The sequence below is a fragment of the Coregonus clupeaformis genome, unplaced genomic scaffold (assembly GCF_020615455.1).
Source record: "Coregonus clupeaformis isolate EN_2021a unplaced genomic scaffold, ASM2061545v1 scaf0304, whole genome shotgun sequence".
NCBI classification, from domain to species: domain Eukaryota; kingdom Metazoa; phylum Chordata; class Actinopteri; order Salmoniformes; family Salmonidae; genus Coregonus; species Coregonus clupeaformis.
This window is the reverse complement of record NW_025533759.1, coordinates 291,268-311,024: the sequence shown is the minus strand read 5'-3', so window position 1 is coordinate 311,024 and position 19,757 is coordinate 291,268. Positions and strand designations below refer to the sequence as shown.

The window sequence follows — 19,757 nt, the reverse complement described above, 5'->3', positions numbered from 1 at the left end:
AATGCTCCCAATGCCATTTTCAGTGTCTTTTGAAATGTAGCCTTTTCAGGAATCCATCAATTTCACAACTTTATCCTTATTCAGGTGGAGTGACCAGACAATTATTAGGCCTAATTGTCATGACATCACACAGCCCTAATTCAAAACGATGTTCCAAAATATATAGACATTGACATTACCAAAACCATTCCACCAAAGCTCTGCATTTTAAGTAATGATCAATTATGACATTTACATTTTAGTCATTTAGCAGACACTCTTATCCAGAGTGACTTACAGTTAGTGAGTGCATACATTTTTCATACTGGTCCCCCGTGGGAATCGAACCCACAACCCTGACGTTGCAAGCGCCATGCTCTACCAACTGAGCTACAGGAGGCCTATGACCAAACCATACATCACATACACATATGCACTCTATAACACAAATTCCCTGACTGCAAATGTATAAAACATTTCTAGGCCTTGAAGGCTCAAATTGAAATCCACAAGTGGGCAGGGATACTGTAAACGCCTCATGTGTTCTCCAGCTGGTTTTCAGTTAACTCTTCAGGATAACAGGGGCCACACATGCCCATATGGCGGGATCTCTGCACACTGGACTGGAGGTATATAGGTACTGTAAAGGGCTGTGGGTGGGGGGCCATGGAGCCAGCGGTGTTGTCTATAGAGTTTTATCTGGCAGCTGGGGTTGAGTGAACTGGTTCTGATGGGGGCCTTATGGTAAGTCATGTTGGCCCTATGGCACTGCATGATGGCCTGGTGGCAGATCCTGGAGACGTGGTTGGGACAAATCCTGGATGTTGTGGGGTATTTGGTTCTGGAGGTGGTTGTCTTGCTTCATACCCGGGTGATTTTGGGACATATCTTGGTGGCCCGGGGACAAAGGATGGTTCTCTCCTTGTGGCTCTGGGATAGCATTCCCTTCTACTGAAAAAGAGAGTCGAGTTTTGAATACAGTTCATTTTTCAAATCTTGAGATACATTTTCCTCTACATTCTGAAAAATACACGACACACCAGTAAAGAGAAAATGGAATAGGGGTAAACCATCACTCACCATGAACCTCTGGAGGGGGCTCAACTTTCTGGGTTTTCAACCGTTCCATGTGTTCTACTGCCTGAAACACCACAGACAAACAGATAGAGATAAGCACAGACACCTCAATGGATTGTTGTAGGTAAATATGGCAGCTCATGTCAAAAAGAACAATACCACACAAAACAATACCACACAGAAGAAGTGCATTCCAGTAACAGAGAACCTATTGGTTGTGTCTGTTCTACCACTGCCCACTCTGTACCTGCTGAAGCTCTACTTTCTGTGTGTTGAGCTGTTCCTGCTGCCTCTCCAACTCATCCCTCTGTTTCTGGAGTTCTGATGCTTTCTGGTTGAGGTCCTCTTCCTGCTGGGCCAGGTGCTCCTCAAACTCCCTCATCTCCTCGTCTGTGTAGGCCTGGTTCTGCTCTAGGGTCTAACAAAGGAGGCCGTGTCAGTTCATACCCTTCTACCTCTCCTTACTGATTTAAAAAGCAACAGAATTACAGTGTGGTTGAATGTAGGGGTATTTACAGATATGGTATGGTTTTTGTTACTCTTGCCGTTTCATAATAATGAGTTATAATGTTGAAGTATTAAAAGTAGGTCAGTATGAATGAGAGTTGAATAGATATAGCTACACACCTCCCAACTATCTGGTTCCAGGAATTCCTTTTTCTTTGTGGCAATCAGGAACTCTTCTAAGGAGACCAGTCTGTCTTTGTTGGTGTCCACCTGTGAACAGTGAGAGATCAGTCACCATGTGAACTATTTATTTCTTTATATCAATGAAACTAATCTCTAACTTTCAGTGATAGCAATCCTTGGGAATATAGTATGCAAGGTTCACGGCCGTGACAACAGTACACCTCGTTCATGACGTGCTCTCTCATTCGCAGGCGCTCCTCCTCCATCTCCACCATATCGTCCTCTTCATTGGTAGGATCATAGATCTTCTCCAGCTGAGGCCACAGAATAAACCGTTATCTATACACGCACACGTTTCATTATCATTTCAGGTGAGACATCCAAAAAGAGGACAAATCTTTACCTCCTTTGTAAACAACGCCTCCAATTCCTGCTCATCGAAGAAGCCATCTCCATTGGAATCTGAAAATTCAAACGCAAGAATGTTGAGGAACTCCGTGAGATGGATCTCCCAGCCCCAGCCTGTGATGTCAATTGATGAGGACTTACCATGCAGCTTGAAAAAGGTCTTGGGGTCAAAATCTTCAGGGTCAAGACCATCTGCTTCCTCCCACAACTCTTTGAACTGATTCTGGCTGCCCTGCACAGCAAAAAAAAAAAAAAAATGTTAGTCCTGTTAGATATAAATGGCTCACTTGAGCGAATCATTAAGTATGGGGAAGGTCTAGAGCAGAAATGGGCAACTGTCCGTCCACCTTTTGTAGGCCTGCAGATCAATTTCCAAAAACAAACATACAAAATGCATACTGAGTGTCCAAAACATTAGGAACACCTAACTAATATTGAGTTGCACCCCCTTTTGCCCTCAGAACAGCCTCAATTCGTAGGGGCATAGACTACAAGGTGTCGAAAGCATTCCACAGGGATGCTGGCCCATGTTGACTCCAATGCTTCCCACTCTTGTGTCAAGTTGGCTGGATGTCCTTTGGGTGGTGGACCATTCTTGATACACACAGGAAACTGTTGAGTGTGAAAAACCCAGCAGGGTTGCAGTTCTTGACACACTCAAACCGGTGCGCCTGGCACCTACTACCATACCTCGTTCAAAGGCACTTAAATATTTTGTCTTGCGCATTCACCCTCAATGGCACACATACACAATCCATGTCTCAATTGCCTCAAGGCTTAAAAATCCTTCTTTAACTTGTCTCCTCCCCTTGTTCTACACTGATTGAATTGGATTTAACAAGTGACATCAATAAGTGATCATAGCTTTCACCTGGATTCACCAGGTCAGTCTATGTCATGGAAAGAGCAGGTATTCCTAATGTTTTGTACACTCAGTGTATATTGTTAAGGAACTCATTTGGGGTCTCAACTTACTGTTGGGAGTTAGAATAGTAGAATACACAAGGTGCAATTTCGAAATGTGGTTGTGCATCAGCAGTTTTTCTCTTGTTATGTCAGTCACTGACAGTCACTCATTTAGACCATGTCAGCTAAACATTGTTAGACACAGACCCTCGAGCCAATGCGACCCCTCATGATGAGTTCAGATTTATTGTGGCCCCCACCCCCATCAAAGTTGCCCATCCCTGGTCTAGAGACTGGCTAGACCATGTGAGCACAAACAGACTGAGCACTGAAACGCACAGTTAACATAGCATCCGAGTGTAGTTGGACTTACTGGATGGTTGACTTTGGGATGGTCTGCATGTTTCTTCTTCATCTCCTCGTAATGTTCTTCCTCCTTCTTCCTCCCTTCATCATCTAGAGTCTTGAGGTGTTCGCTTCGCTCATGGTCTTTCATCATCTCGTACTTCTTGAACTCCTCATGGCGCTCCTTGTCATAGTTCTCCAAATCGTTTGTGGCCTTGTGGTCAAATGAAGGATGAGAGTTAAAATGTCTTGAAGGAGAAGAAGACTACAGGTACTTCATTAAGGTATTGTATGTATGTACCATGAAAAAATGCCATGTTGTCTACATTATACTTACTGATTTGATGAGTCTGTCCAGATCCTCCACTTCAAAGGTGTGAGGATTCATGTGGTTCAGGTACTCAAACTGTTTCAGCAGAGCTTGGTGGTCTACTGCCATATCTGTGAGTGAGGTTTAACAGAATCATTACACAAATATGACATTTGATTATCTGACATAGGCACTGTAATAGTTATCCCGTGCTGCAGGGTGTGTTGCTGTTGGTCAAAGCTCAATAACCCTGTGTGCATCGGTACTAGCCTGTAATCCTGCCAATTAGTGGTTTAAGTGAGACGTTACTGTTGTGTCTAATACTGTGCTTTTACTATTGTGATTTGAAACAGAGATAACATATTCAGAAGCATGTTTCACAAGCTGACTCAACACTGACGCTACACTAACCACGTCCTCCTGAGACCTTTGCCTCAAAAATGTACTTCTTGGTCACTCGCCCACACACCCTAGTGTTTTTAGATGTTAACAGTATAGCACTTAAGGCATATTAATGGTGTTTTCACTGGGCAGCATACCGTTTCCTCCTTCGATGTCTTGCTTGGCTTTGATCAGTGTCCGTAGCCGGCTAACCTCCTGCCTTTTTAGCTCGTCCAGTTGTGTCCTTACATGGTGGCTGACAAAGTCCAGCTCTTTGGCCAGCTTCCCCATCTGTAGGAAACGTGATGTAATGATTATCATACTGCTGCTGTTTTGCATTTTTCATGACTAATGACTCAATGAGAGAGTCAGAAGGACAAGAATGAGCAGGACACTGTTAGAATACCTTGATGTCCTCCATATCTGTGTTATGGAGCTTCTCTCTGAAATGCTGGTCTTTTTCCAGAAAATCAATCACTTCCCTGAGATAACGGTCATAGTGGAGTCCAGTGTCCTGTTACATGAAATAATTTTGTAAGTGGTAGTAGTATGCATAACATAACATGCATACTAGCTCATGCATCATTCAATAGACCTTCAGTTCAGTCTGTATACGTTACAATTCAATAGATTATGTTAGAGAAGTGACATCATTGCTAGCTAGTATAACTGGTCTGAGCTTGTACTGGAAGCACAAATTACTGCTTTTTTCATGTCTGTTAGGGCTGCTATGCCTGCCATGTTTCTCCACTGTGCATGCTTGGTATGTGATCCTTCACCAGCTCTTACCACACTTGGTGGCGGCTCTGAGGCTTTGTCCTCCGGCTGGTTCACCTTGGTCTTGTCCACACTGATGGGCACTGCCTCCAGACAGAGCAGCTGTACCAGAAGCGCAAGGCAGCTGGTGTGGAATACCCGGCTACAAGACATCTGGAGACACAAGACGCACCTTCACACAACAACACATGGCAAGCAACACCTCAACCAGAGAGGATAGAAAACATCAGTCTCTCCCCCAAATAAAGTGGCTGTGCCCCAACCATAGAGAAAGACAGAGGACTCTTCGTGTCCCATTATGGCCTCTGAGTGCACGGGCATCTCCATTTTGAAGTAGTCCATTTTCTTCTACTACTACTTCTATGAGTTGGTAAACAAACTGAAAGGGTGCATACTGCCACCTGGAGTATGTTCTTTGAAAAGGTATAAAGCCAAGGCTGGCGACGTACTGCCACCTGCAGTTATGGAGTGTTTGCATACAAGCATAATTAATTAGCTGATTCCTCCTGATGACCTGGATTGAATAATGTGATCCTTCCTTAACCCATAGGAAGTCCCACCCAGTTGACTACTAACCCATAGGAAGTCCCACCCAGTTGACTACTTAAAAATGGTGAAAGTAAAGATGGTAGATAAATGAAGATGTCCCACTCAGGCCGTTTACCATTGGGAAAAAAGGCACAGTTCCGGTCTGCTTACAAGGGTGGCTCTCCCATAGACACCAATGCATTAGCAGCTGGGTCTGGCGTGCTTAATTAACTGACTGTTTAAGAACCCGAAAAAACTAGCGAGTGGGATGTCTCGCTTCCTCTTCCATCTCTGGCGGAAGTCCTTAATGGCGCTGCCCATGATAAAACCGGCTTTTGGGCACTAACATGCTGACTTCACCGGCCACGAGCGTGCATGTTGATTTTGTCTATCCACACCAGACACGATCATGACATGCTGTTAAAATATCAATCTCATCAATCTACACACAATACCCCATAATGACAAAGCGAAAACAGGTTTTTAGAAATGTTTGCAAATTTGTAAAATATAAAAAACAGAAATACCTAATTTACATAAGTATTCAGACCCTTTGCTATGAGACTCGAAATTGAGCTCAGGTGCATCCTGTTTCCATTGATCATCTTTGAGATGTTTCTACAACTTGATTGGAGTCCACCTATGGTCAATTCAATTGATTGGACATGATTTGTCTATATAAAAAGGTCCCACAGTTGACAGTGCATATCAGAGCAGAAACCAAGCCATGAGGTCGAAGGAATTGTGCATAGAGCTCTGAGACAGGATTGTGTCAAGGCACAGATCTGGGGAAGGGTACCAAAAAACGTATCCAACATTGAAGGTCCCAAGAACACAGTGGCCTCCATCATTCTTAAATGGAAGAAGTTTGGAAACACCAAGACTCTTCTCAGAGCTGGTCGCCCGGCCAAACTGAGCAATCGGGGGAGAAGGGCCTTGGTCAGGGAGGTGACCAAGAACCCGATGGTCACTCTGACAGAGCTCCAGAGTTCCTCTGTGGAGATGGGAGAACCTTCCAGAAGGACAACCATCTCTGCAGCACTCCACCAATCAGGCCTTTATGGTAGAGAGGCCAGACGGAAGGCACTCCTCAGTAAAAGGCACATGAAAGCCCGCTTGGAGTTTGCTAAAAGGCACCTAAAGACTCTCAGACCATGAGAACCAAGATTGAACTCTTTGGCCTGAATGCCAAGCGGCACGTCTGGAGGAAACCTGGCACCATCCCTACAGTGAAGCATGGTGGAGGCAGCATCATGCTGTGGGGATGATTTTCAGCTGCAGGGACTAGGAGACTAGTCAGGATTGAGGGCAAGATGAACAGAGCAAAGTACATAGAGATCCTTGATGAAATCCTTCTCCAGAGGGCTCAGGACCTCAGACTGGGGCAAAGGTTCACCTTCCAACAGGACAACGACCCTAAGCACACAGCAAAGACAATACAGAAGTGGCTTTGGGACAAGTCTCTAAATGTAATTGAGTGGCCCAGCCAGAGCCCGGACTTGAACCCGATCGAACATCTCTGGAGAGACCTGAAAATAGCTGTACAGCGATGCTTCCCATCCAACCTGACAGAGCTTGAGAGGATCTGCAGAGAAGAATGGGAGAAACTCCCCAAATATACACTACCGGTCAAAAGTAGAATAATAGTGAAGACATTAAAACTATGAAATAACACATATGGAATCATGTAGTAACCAAAAAAAGAGTTAAACAAATCAAATAATTTGAGATTCTTCAAATAGCCACCCTTTGCCTTGATGACAGCTTTGCACACTCTTGGCATTTTCTCAACCAGCTTCACCTGGAATGCTTTTCCAACAGTCTTGAAGGAGTTCCCACATATGCTGAGCACTTGTTGGCTGCTTTTCCTTCACTCTGCGGTCCGACTCATGCCAAACCATCTCAATTTGGTTGAGGTTGGGGGATTGTGGAGGCCAGGTCATCTGATGCAGCACTCCATCACTCTCCTTCTTGGTAAAATAGCCCTTACACAGGCTGGAGGTGTGTTGGGTCATTGTCTTGTTGAAAAACAAATGATAGTCCCACTAAACCCAAACCAGATTGGATGGCGTATCCCTGCAGAATGCTGTGGTAGCCATGCTGGTTAAGTGTGCCTTGAATTCTAAATAAATCACAGACAGTGTCACCAGCAAAGCACCCCCACACCATAACACCTCCTCCTCCATGCTTTACGGTGGGAAATACACATGCAGAGATCATCCATTCACCCACAACGCATCTCACAAAGACATGGCGGTTGGAACCAAAAATCTCAAATTTTGACTCCAGACCAAAGGACAAATTTCCACCTGTCTAATGTCCATTGCTCGTGTTTTTGGCCCAAGCAAGTCTCTTCTTATTATTGGTGTCCTTTAGTAGTGGTTTCTTTGTAGCAATTCGACCATGAAGGCCTGATTCACACAGTCTCCTCGGAACAGTTGACGTTGAGATGTGTCTGTTACTTGAACTCTGTGAAGCATTTATTTGGGCTGCAATTTCTGAGGCTGGTAACTCTAATGAACTTATTATCCTCTGCAGCAGAGGTAACTCTGGGTCTTCCATTCCTGTGGTGGTCCTCATGAGAGCCAGTTTCATCATAGCGCTTGATGGTTTTTGTGACTGCACTTGAAGAAACTTTCAAAGTTCTTAATTTTCCATATTGACTAACCTTCTGTCGTTTCTCTTTGCTTATTTGAACTGTTCTTGCCATAATATGGACTTGGTCTTTTACCAAATAGGGCTATCTTCTGTATACCAACCCTACCTTGTCACAACAACTGGTTGGCTCAAACGCATTAAGAAGGAAAGAAATTCCACAAATTAACTTTTAACAAGGTGTAACAGTGTTGCTTCCGTCCCTCTCCTCACCCCTACCTGGGCTTGAACCAGGGACCTTCTGCACACATTGACAACAGTCACCCTCGAAGCACCGTTACCCGTCGCTCCACAAAAGCCGTATTCTGCCCTGGAATTGCGTTCCCGTGCAAAACTAGACAGATAGCTAACAACTGAGTCTTCAATAAAACTTCCAAGGCGTGACTTTTCTTGAACGAATGTATTGAAAACGTTTATGTTGTGAAACTGCAAATACAGAAAATAATATACTTTAGTATTCAATTCACATTGACATACTGTAGCTGTACATTATACATTTCAAGTTGAAGTTGCATAAATACAAAGCAAGTGCCAAGTTACCATATATCTGGCATGACGACAAACCAAATAGATAATTACTCTATGAGTAACAACTAGCCAACTCCTTTCATTACTCTAATAATGTACAAACACCTCTGTACAATAACAAAGCATATTACACTAGAAACAGTAACAAACTATAGTATGTTTTACACTTCTTTTACATGACGCACGAGCAAACTAATACAGCTAACGGCATCCATGAAAGTCAATGCAATTTGCGTGAGTAAATGTAACCAATTAACTTTGATAAGTAAGCAATTCTGTCAATAACGATATTATCATCACTTGTAATATGCTTGAATTGAACTTACAAACAAATATTTTCCGAGGCTGAAGCGTAACAATAAATAGTTGCACTGAAAGAACTGTACAGTAACGTTGTTTCTAGCTGCTTGTCGCGTGCATAATAACAACTTTACTTCCGGGTTTTCGTACATAATTCTAAGTACCAGAAAGCTCCACTAGGGGGCGCTAAACACCATGGAACACAATGAAAGTCACTCTTAATCACTATAATAAAATAAATCTGATACCTTCTAACAAGATGGCAGCACACTCCCCGCCTGGTATAATGAGATTGTGCCACTATGAAATCAAATATTTTGCCTCTAGGATGCTTCAGAAAGAAGAACAACAATCTCTGAGATTGGTCTCAGAAACACCTTAGCAATCCCTTGCTTGACAACCTTTAGTTCTACTTTCCTGACCTTTCCGTCAGTACTGGGAAAGGTTTTGACCACAAGTCCGACTGGCCAGTCATTTCTGTGCGTCTGACTGTCTTTCAATAAGACAACATCTCCCACTTTAACATTTGGCTTTTCTGCTGTCCATTTTCTGCGTCTCTGCAGTGTTGTCAGGTACTCCTGTCTCCACCTTTTCCAAAAAGTGTCAGCGAGACACTGGACTTGCTTCCACTGTTTTCCATGAAGATCGTTCATGTGGAAATATCCAGAAGGGGCTGAGGTAGCGTTGGTCTTTTGTGTCAGTAACATTGAGGGTGTAAGAATGGCAGGCATGTCAGGATCGGTTGACACTGACACTAGGGGTCTCGCATTGATTATTGCCATAACTTCAGACATAAGAGTGCTCAAGACCTCATGTGTGAGACGAGTGGAGCCCGTCTGAAACAGCATAGCATCAAGGATACGTCTGGCAACCCCAATGAGTCTCTCCCAAGAACCACCCATATGAGACGAGTGTGGGGGATTAAATATCCAAGTACATCCCTTGTCTGAGAGGTATTTAGTCAACTCTGAGTCATTTGTGTCGATCCCCAGTTCCCTGCAGGCACCTATAAAGTTTGTACCTCGATCAGATCGTAGCACTTTTGCTGGACCGCGGATAGAGAAAAAACGCCTCAGCGCGTTGATGAAGCTGGATGTGGACATGGATTCGATGAGCTCAATATGGACTGCTCTAGTAGACATACATGTAAAGCGTACCGCCCAGCGCTTGGAGTCTGCACTACCACCTCTAGTGCGACGAGTTATGACATTCCATGGTCCAAACACATCAAGTCCAACACTGGTGAATGGTGGCTCTGATGTGAGTCTGTCTGCAGGTAAGTCCGCCATCTTTTGGTCAACTGACTTTCCTCTAACCTTACGGCAGGTGACACACTTGTGGATGATACCAGAGACCAGATGTTTGCTCCCAATAATCCAGAAGCCTGCTGCTCGAATAGCTCCATCTGAAAAATGACGGCCCTGGTGAGCCACTTGCTCGTGATAATGTCTTACCAGCAGAGTGGCGACATGATGCGTCCGTGGGATGATGAGAGGATGTTTTTCGTCTTGTGACAGGTCGGCAGAGGATAATCGGCCTCCCACCCTCAGCAACCCATCCTCATCAATCACTGGGTTCAGCTTTTTGAGTGTACTTTGTTTTGGTAACTCCTTTCCTTTCTCAAGGCATTTGAATTCCTCTTTGAAGGCTTCATGTTGCACACAGTGAATGATTGCTGTTTTGGCTTGTGACAACTCACTTGTACTGCATGGTTTTTTACACTGATGCCAGCCTCTGCAGTTGTTGCCGTCCGCACTTTCGTGAAAGGATCTGGCAACATGAATGAGTCGTGCTGTGGCTCGATTGAGAGCTTTCCAGTTCGAGAACCTCTCAAAGCGATGAGAGCCGAATTGAGCTCCAGAAACCTTAGTGACGAAGGCAGTGACGTCTGGCCGAATCTCTGCATCTGCGTCAGGCTCTACAAGGTCAAAATTGATGGTCTCAGACTCACTTGAGTTTGCTTGAGCCAGAAAAGGGGGACCTGAGAACCAATTGGTGTGCTTTAAGAGTGCGGCTAGTATAGGCCTGGTTGCATGGTCTGCTGGATTGCTGTCAGTGTTTACAGTTGTGCTTGGATCTCTCGAGTGCCCTGTAGAGAGAGAAATGTGTTGCTGAGCTACGCTGCTGTAGTTCTCTTTCACCTGGATGATGTCAGGGCAAGGGCTCAGATAGGACGTGCGACCATTTTGAAGTATGTTTGTCCTGAACACGTTAACACTGGCTGGTCGGTGAGCCGTTCCCAGACAAACTTCACCCACGATGACCCACCCGAGGTCGAGTCGCTGTGCATAAGGAGTGTCGTGGGGCCCATTGATTTGTTCTCGTACCTTGTGTACCCTTAAGATGTCTCGTCCTAAGAGCAGGAGAATGGGAGCGTCTGGGTCTACAGCTGGAATTTTGTCCGCCACTGGTTGCAGATGGGGATGATAATGCGCAATGTCTGGGGAGGGAATCTCCATTCTATCGTCTGGCATCATGTCACACTCTATCAGAGTAGGGAGAGTGAGCTGCTTGTGTCCGTCTATAGACTCCACCATGAAGTTGACGGCTCTCCTGCCTGAAGTCTCTGTTACCCCAGAACAGGTCTTCATGGTGTATGGAGCAGAGTTGTCATTGATGTTGAAGAGATTGAAAAACTCTGTCTTGGCCAGAGATTTGTTGCTCTGTTCATCAAGCACTGCATACATTTTGACAGCTTTCTCTCTTTTCCCAGCTGGATAAGCTTTGACTAGGCATATTTTTGAACATGATCTTGGATTGGCTGCCTCACCACAGATCTCGGTACACTTTGAGGTGACTGATAGAAGAGCATCTTCACCTTGCTCCCCGCCATGCTCTTTCTCTGCTGTAGCGGTGTCTATCGTTGAAGGAGCTGGACCTGGATGCAGAGCAGCAAGATGTCTGTCGCTGTCACACTCGGAGCACTTGATTGACACCTTACAGTCTTTAGCTCTGTGCTGAGTTGACCCACAACATCGGGAAACAAATGCCATTCTCTTTGAGATATGATTTGCGCTCATCTAGAGTTTTGAATCTAAACCCGCGACACTTTTTAAGAGGATGAGGCTTGTTATGTATTGGACAGTGATGGTCAGGGCTTTCAACCTTTGTCTTACTGGGTTTGGTTTGGTGGTCTGAGGGCTCAGATGACACATCTGTTTTGTGTACAGTCACAGGTGTCTTGCTGTTGTACCTGACAGGTTTCTCACTTTTCACAGACACCTGGGTAGTTGAGGTGTAGAGGGTGAAGCTGGGGTCGTTTCTAATTTTCGCCTGGTTCCTGATGAATCTCGAGAAAAACGAGAATGGTGGGAATGCTACCCGATAGTCCTCCTTGTATTTGGATCCCTGTGCTATCCATTTCTCTTGTAAACTGAATGGAAGTTTCTCTACTATAGGGTTTACCCCACGAGATGTGTCCAGATAAGCGAGGCCTGGAAGGTACCCTTCTTCTTTAGCACACTCCAGTTCGAGAAGAATGTCACCCAGTTCTCTTAGTTTGTGATTGTCTTTGTTAGACAGTTTTGGAAATTCATCAATTTTCTTCAACAGTGCATTCTCGATCACTTCGGGTGTACCATAGCACTCTTCTAGTCGTTGCCAGACCATGTTAAGCCCTGCTGTTGCATTGAGAATATAGACAGATCTAATTCTCTTTGCTTGCTCAGACGACTCTACCCCTAGCCACTTGGTAATTAGATCTAACTCTTCCCTGGCTGATAGATTCAAGTCTCTGGTCGCATTGAGAAAAGATGCTTTCCATGCCCAATAATTTTCAGGACGATCATCAAACTTCAGGAGTCCGGAACTCACCATCTCACGGCGCAGGAGGTACTTGGTGAGTTCTGGTGCCACTTGTGACTCAGGGAAGCCTTGTGTCGGTGACTGGAAGTGGGTTTGTTTTCCCTTTCCACCATGCTGCTTTTCATTTCTTTTGTACGGAGAGTCTCTGCTCATGCTCCGTTGTTTGCTACTTTCTGGATTGTGGCCTGTAGCTGGGTCAACACTAAGCTCTTGTGTCTCTACTTCAAATGGCATTTCAGCAAAGTAGGGCCTAGCATGTTGTTGCACATACTCACGAGTATGTTGGACTGGACTTAAGGGCTGTGTCCCTGTGTTGAGTTCTCTGTGGAGATCTCTGCGTTCAGACTCTACAGCTTCTTCAAAGGCTACAGCTTCAGCCAACGCAGCAGCAGCTGTTCTCTCAACTTGGAGAACATATAAACTCGCATCCAGTTCCGCCTTTTGTTTCATCATAGAAGCTTCCTTTTCAGCATAGGAGACTCTAGCACGCGCTGCGTCCGCCTTGGCACGTGCTTTGATGGCTGCATAACTCGCCGTTGAGGATCTGCTTGACTGTTTTGATGACCTTGATCTTGCAGACTGAGACTTGGTCTCAATGTGCTGAAGAGGCTCCTCCATCTCTCTTACTCGCTCCTCTTCCTCTTTCTGTCGAACACTTGCCTCTGGTTGCTGCATCGTAGACTGCTGGTCATCCCTAGGATCAGAGGCTTTGTTGGCTAATGAACGTAGAATCATAACCACCACGTGCGATTATTCTTGTGCTTGAGCCCGCCGTGATGATGTTTTTTCACTATTCTGCCCTGGAATTGCGTTCCCGTGCAAAACTAGACAGATAGCTAACAACTGAGTCTTCAATAAAACTTCCAAGGCGTGACTTTTCTTGAACGAATGTATTGAAAACGTTTATGTTGTGAAACTGCAAATACAGAAAATAATATACTTTAGTATTCAATTCACATTGACATACTGTAGCTGTACATTATACATTTCAAGTTGAAGTTGCATAAATACAAAGCAAGTGCCAAGTTACCATATATCTGGCATGACGACAAACCAAATAGATAATTACTCTATGAGTAACAACTAGCCAACTCCTTTCATTACTCTAATAATGTACAAACACCTCTGTACAATAACAAAGCATATTACACTAGAAACAGTAACAAACTATAGTATGTTTTACACTTCTTTTACATGACGCACGAGCAAACTAATACAGCTAACGGCATCCATGAAAGTCAATGCAATTTGCGTGAGTAAATGTAACCAATTAACTTTGATAAGTAAGCAATTCTGTCAATAACGATATTATCATCACTTGTAATCAGGGACGGCCTGTTCAATAGGGCGATATGGGCGACGCACTGCCAAACGGGAAAAGGAAGGGATTTTTTTTCTAATCAATTATATCACGGCAACAGTAGTTATCAGTGTTGTAATCTATACGTCTGATCTGCCACAGTGCCACACTGCCACTAAATGTCGAATCAGGCTAAAGTCGTGCTTCAAATGGCTCCACCCCCTTTTGGGGCGATTTCAGTCAGATTGAAAATCGCCCAGAACTTCTGTCATAGACTCCCATGTAAAATCTATTTTTTTCAAATTTCAGAGCCTTCAATACAATCTCAATGGGTGTCTGTGGGCTTGCACTTACGCGCTTTCGTCACATGAACGTAACTAAGAAAAGAGAGGGTAGCAGCGTCAATCAATTCACTACTACTATCAACATGGCTAGGCTTCAGTGCAACTCGATTGTGTCTTTGAAAGAATTTCCTTTTTGTCGGCGAACAAATGAAGATAAATTGGCAACGAAACAATTAGGACCTCCCAGACCAAATTTAATAATTCAACAGGTTTCTACTAAAGGGGGAAGTCCTACACCCGAGGATTTTCCAAAAAATGGTACGAACGAAAAAATAACATTGCCACTCAACTGGATGAGGGATACAGGCTAGCTGTCCGCCGCCACAACGATGAGGTTAGTGTTGATAATCACAAGTTTACTGGAGAACTGAGACCAAGTAGAGACTTTGGACAGGGTGGATATGGTTATATTGCGATATTGTCAATACAGTATATCGTAAAGTATCACTATGTAACTCGATTTCTTTCACCCCAATCCCTCAAATTAACGGTAAATAACTGAATTGTTTGCCCCACATTTAGCTAAGATGATTAGCTAGCCAGCTAAAATGTTTTATTTAGTTAGCAGTCGCATCTACAATAGTTTACTGTCAATAACATGTCTCCAAAAATGACGTGGTGTCTCCAATTGTGTTGACATTTTACAATTGCGATGCGCATCCATGAGTATCCACTTTCTGTAGCTCAGCTGGTAGAGCACGGCGCTTGTAACGCCAAGGTAGTGGGTTCGATCCCGGGACCACCCATACACAAAAATGTATGCACGCATGACTGTAAGTCGCTTTGGATAAAAGCGTCTGCTAAATGGCATATTATTATTATTATTATTATTATTATTCCAGCCTTGTGTAGGTCTCCAATTTTGTCCCTGACATCCTTGGACAGCTCTTTGGTCTTGGCCATGGTGGAGAGTTTGGAATCTGATTGATTGATTGCTTCTGTGGACAGGTGTCTTTTATACAGGTAACAAGCTGAGATTAGGAGCACTCCCTGAGATCAGTCAATAAATGATTCTGGTATTGACTTATATGCTGCCCCTGTCTTCATGTTGTTGCTGGACATATCTTTTTAAAAATGTGTGTAGGTCACCTAAATCATCAGAAAAATTGCCCCTCCTGAGAATTTTTTCAGGAGCCGCCACTGCTTGTAATATGCTTGAATTGAACTTACAAACAAATATTTTCCGAGGCTGAAGCGTAACAATAAATAGTTGCACTGAAAGAACTGTACAGTAACGTTGTTTCTAGCTGCTTGTCGCGTGCATAATAACAACTTTACTTCCGGGTTTTCGTACATAATTCTAAGTACCAGAAAGCTCCACTAGGGGGCGCTAAACACCATGGAACACAATGAAAGTCACTCTTAATCACTATAATAAAATAAATCTGATACCTTCTAACAAGATGGCAGCACAAGCCGCGTCCCTTGCAGAGCAAGGGAAACAACTACTTCAAGGTCTCAGAGCGAGTGACGTCACTGATTGAAATGCTACTAGTGTGCACCGCTCACTAGCTAGCCATTTCACACCGGTTACACTCACCCCCCTTTTGACCTCCTCCTTTTCCGCAGCAACCAGTGATCTGGGTCAACAGCATCAATGTAACAGTGTTGCTTCTGTCCCTCTCCTCGCCCCTACCTGGGCTTGAACCAGGGACCCTCTGCACACATCGACAACAGTCACCCTCGAAGCACCGTTACCCGTTGCGGAAAGAACTACTTCAAGGTCTCCGAGCGAGTGACGTCACCGATTGAAATGCTACTAGTGCGCACCGCTAACTAGCTAGCCATTTCACACCGGTTACAAAGGCACACCTGTTAATTGAAATGCATTCCAGGTGACTACCTCATGAAGCTGGTTGAGAGAATGCCAAGAGTGTGCAAAGCTGTCATCAAGGCAAAGGGTGGCTATTTGAAGAATCTCAAATATAAGATATATTTTGATTTGTTTAACACTATTTTGGTTACTACATGATTCCATGTGTTATTTCATAGTTTTGATGTCTTCACTATTATTCTACAATGTAGAAAACAGTAAAAAGAAAAGAAAAACCCTTGAATAGGTAGGTGTTCTAAAACGTTTGACCGGTAGTGTATATACACTACTATTTCATAAAAATCACTACCCAATTAACTCTTCTGCAGTAAAATCTCATACACCCTGGTACTTCTCTGCAGCTGCCACCCACACTCGTTAAAAACCCACTACCCCTTTCCACTACTTTTGACCCTATCTGCTCCAGCACCATTCCAATCTCGTATAACCAAATACTTCTCTGCAGCTGCCACCTCGGCAGTACAGAAGATAACCATTGCTATGAACGCTAAAAAGCCAACCTCACTCGTTGCCCTATCCCTCTGTGGCACAAATCTACTACCCATCCTGCACTACGCTGACTCTGGCCACTTCAACTTGCCTCTCTCGCACCGGACACTTCCGATCCCCAGCAACATGAGCACCCCTACAGTTGACACGCAACTTTATCCACCGAAACTACACAATCCTCTGTCCCATGCCCTCCTGCACACATATTGTAATCTCCATCCCAGTACACACTGCTGCAACATGACCATAAACGTTGCACCTAAAACAGTTACGGGGATTCTGTACAAAAGCTCTAACAGGATAACTAATATATCGTAACGTGACTTTGTCTGGTAGAGACTGACTCAAAACGACTGACAATGAATCCTGTTTCACCACGCCCCCCACCGGGTCTTCTAGCTATCTCCATGGCCCCAACCCCATATGTTTCCTGTCCATTTCTGACGTGTTTCTCTGCCATCGATAGCTAACTAGCTAAGCTATTAAAAACATGTTAGCTAGGAGGTGATACTTTTTATCTAACTAACTAGCGTGCTACAATTTAAATCACCATAAATTCAATAGCTAGTCGTCTAGCTAACGTTACACTTTACAGGCAGACTCACTGTGGTCAATACAATAGCTTAGCTAGTAGTGATGATGATGGCTGGCTAATGTAATGACAGCTAGCTTGAAGCTAATTATGAGGTTTCCATTTCCACCCAAGCTAGCTAGTTAGCTAAATAACACCGATACTGGGTCTTGTGTCGACCACAACGAGAAGTTCCGATCTCTGTCTCATTCTCAAAATAACAATAGCTTCAAACCAATTCATGTCACCGCGGGACTTACTTTTCGGTCGGAATCCCCGTCACTCGGTCGCCACTAGTTACTACAGTCAAAAAGTCATAACCCCCACCTAGTTCTATACTTTCTCTTCTTAAAATTAGATTTTAAACCTAACCTTAACCCCAGTGCTAACCTTACATCAACACCAATTTAGTTTTCATAAATTTTTACGATATAGCCAATTTTGACTTTGTGGATGTGCTATCTAGTTGGAAAACCCGGCGTCAAGCTAATTTAGCTAGCTAACTAGTCTCCTCCCTAGCTGATAACTCGTCCTCTCGTCCCTTCCTTGATGCTAGCATGCATTTGTTTACAGTGCCAGATACCAAGTGAATGAAATCCTACATTGATAACTTGGCTTGCGTGCTAAATTGGGTAGTTGCCATTGGCTAAAATCTTCACTTCCTACTTTCTGAAGACGTGCATCGTTATTCGATTAGGCCACGCACACTGCCAGTCAAAGGCTTAGGGAAATTCTGTGCTATCATGTTAGGTTGCACTGAATCGTACGTGGCGTTCATAATTTGGAGGAGGTGGGTGTTCCCTGATCCTGGATCAGTGTAGCTTTCTTGCCATGACATCAAAGACAGTACAGTGTCTAGAAACTCTGTGACACAGGAGGTTGGTGGCATTTTAATTGGGGAGGACGGGCACGTGGTAATGCCTGGAGCTGAGTGAGTGGAAAGGTATCAACAACATCAAACACATGGTTTCAATGTGTTTGATACCATTCCATTTGCTCCGTTCCAGCCATTATTATGAGCCGTCCTCTCCTCAGCAGTGGATATGGTATGTGAAGACGTTTAGATAGGGAGATCTGATCCCAGGTCGTTTCAAAGCTGCATTTTTGACTTCGTCATTCTTACATAGCTAGTTCAATTAAGCAGCCTTTATTTTCAATACACCAAAATCATACATTACACTCAGATAATTATGTATTTGGGGTGAAGCATAAAGTAGACTTTATTGAGTTGGTTTAATGGGATTGCTTGGACCATTACATTTACGTCATTTAGCAGACACTCTTATTACATTTACATTTTAGTCATTTAGCAGACGCTCTTATCCAGAGCGACTTACAGGAGCAATTAGGGTTAAGTGCCTTGCTTAAGGGCACATCGACAGATTTTTCACCTAGTCGGCTCGGGGATTAGAACCAGCGACCTTTCGGTTACTGGCACAACGCTCTTACCCACTAAGCTACCTGCCGCCCCATCCAGAGCAACTTACAGTTAGTGAATACATATTTTTTTAAATACTGGCCCCCTGTGGGAATCGAACCCACAATCCTGGCGTTGCAAACACCATGCTCTATCAACTGAGCTACATCCCTGCCGGCCATTCCCTCCCCTACCCTGGGCCAATTGTGCGCCACCCATGAGTCTCCCGGTCGCGGCCGGTTGCGACAGAGCCTGGATTCGAACCAGGCTCTCTAGTGGCACAGTTAGCACTGCGATGCAGTGCCTTAGACCACTGCGCCACTCAGGAGACTATTGAGAAAATTGATCAGCAGCTTTCAGCAGGGTTATTGTATGAGTGAACATTACTAAGCTAGAAATATTAGCTATGCCAGAAAGACATGTATGTGGTTTTCTAAATATACTGAACAAAAATATAAACACAACATGCAACAATTTCAACGATTTTACTGAGTTACAGTTCATATAAGGAAATCAGTTAATTGAAATAAATTCATTAGGCCCTAATCTATGTATTCCACATGACTGGGCAGGGGCGCAGCCATGGGTGGGCCTGGGATGGCATAGGCCCACCCACTTGGGAGCCAGGCCCACCCACGGGGATCCAAGGCCCAGCCAATCAGAATGAGTTGTTCCTCACAAAAGGGCTTTATTACAGACAGAAATACTCCTCAGTTTCATCAGCTGTCAGGTTGGCTGGTCTCAGACTATCCTGCAGGTGAAGAAGCCAGATGTGGGGGCTCCTGGGCTGGCGTGGTTACACATTGTCTTAAACGACAATGGAGGCAGCTTATGGTAAAGAAATTAACATTCAATTCATTGCACGCTCCCTCAAAACTTGAGACATCTGTGGCATTGTGATGTTTGACAAAACTGCACATTTTAGAGAGGCCTTTTATTGTCCCCAGCACAAGGTGCACCTGTGTAATGATAATGCTGTTTAATCAGCTTCTTGATATGGCATACCTGTCAGGTAGATGGATTATCTTTGCAAAGGAGAAATGCTCACTAACAGGGATGTAAAGACATTTGTGCACAACATTTTAGAGAAATAAGCTTTTTGTGCATATGGAAAATGTCTGGGATCTTTTGTTTCAGCTCATGAAACATGGGACCAACACTCTACATGTTGCGT

General features: G+C 44.2%; 2 protein-coding genes across 4 annotated transcripts; both read right to left on the bottom strand.

The window, feature by feature from the left end:
• Window positions 1-307: 307 nt before the first annotated feature.
• LOC123484404 (nucleobindin-2-like) lies at window positions 308-17,762 on the bottom strand. 3 transcript variants are annotated; one of them, XM_045214757.1, is made up of 13 exons: window positions 17,427-17,762; window positions 4,826-4,966; window positions 4,443-4,550; window positions 4,195-4,327; window positions 3,683-3,786; window positions 3,374-3,559; window positions 2,236-2,326; window positions 2,090-2,148; window positions 1,908-2,000; window positions 1,684-1,773; window positions 1,304-1,474; window positions 1,060-1,120; window positions 308-927 (listed from the first exon to the last, which is right to left on the bottom strand). In XM_045214757.1, the coding sequence occupies exons 2-13, from the start codon at window positions 4,964-4,966 to the stop codon at window positions 740-742; spliced, it is 1,425 nt and encodes a 474-aa protein (XP_045070692.1). In that variant the 5' UTR covers window positions 17,427-17,762; the 3' UTR covers window positions 308-739. The 3 variants fall into 3 exon arrangements, with proteins under 3 accessions (XP_045070692.1, XP_045070690.1, XP_045070691.1); XM_045214755.1 differs by having other exon boundaries at window positions 308-930; window positions 17,427-17,760; XM_045214756.1 differs by lacking the exon at window positions 17,427-17,762 and adding an exon at window positions 8,851-8,867 and having other exon boundaries at window positions 308-930.
• Window positions 9,022-11,797, bottom strand: LOC123484402. Its single transcript, XM_045214751.1, has one exon. The coding sequence runs from the start codon at window positions 11,509-11,511 to the stop codon at window positions 9,148-9,150; it is 2,364 nt and encodes a 787-aa protein (XP_045070686.1). The 5' UTR covers window positions 11,512-11,797; the 3' UTR covers window positions 9,022-9,147.
• Window positions 17,763-19,757: the final 1,995 nt, after the last annotated feature.

Coding starts and splice junctions, on each gene's coding strand:
- LOC123484402 (XM_045214751.1), bottom strand. CDS start 11,511: ATGTATGCAGTGCTTGATGAACAGAGCAACAAATCTCTGGCCAAGACA.
- LOC123484404 (XM_045214755.1), bottom strand. CDS start 4,966: ATGTCTTGTAGCCGGGTATTCCACACCAGCTGCCTTGCGCTTCTGGTA. Junction 2,001..2,089: donor AGGCGTTGTTTACAAAGGAG/GTAAAGATTTGT, acceptor CTGTGGCCTCAG/CTGGAGAAGATCTATGATCC. Junction 931..1,059: donor GCCCCCTCCAGAGGTTCATG/GTGAGTGATGGT, acceptor TCTCTTTTTCAG/TAGAAGGGAATGCTATCCCA.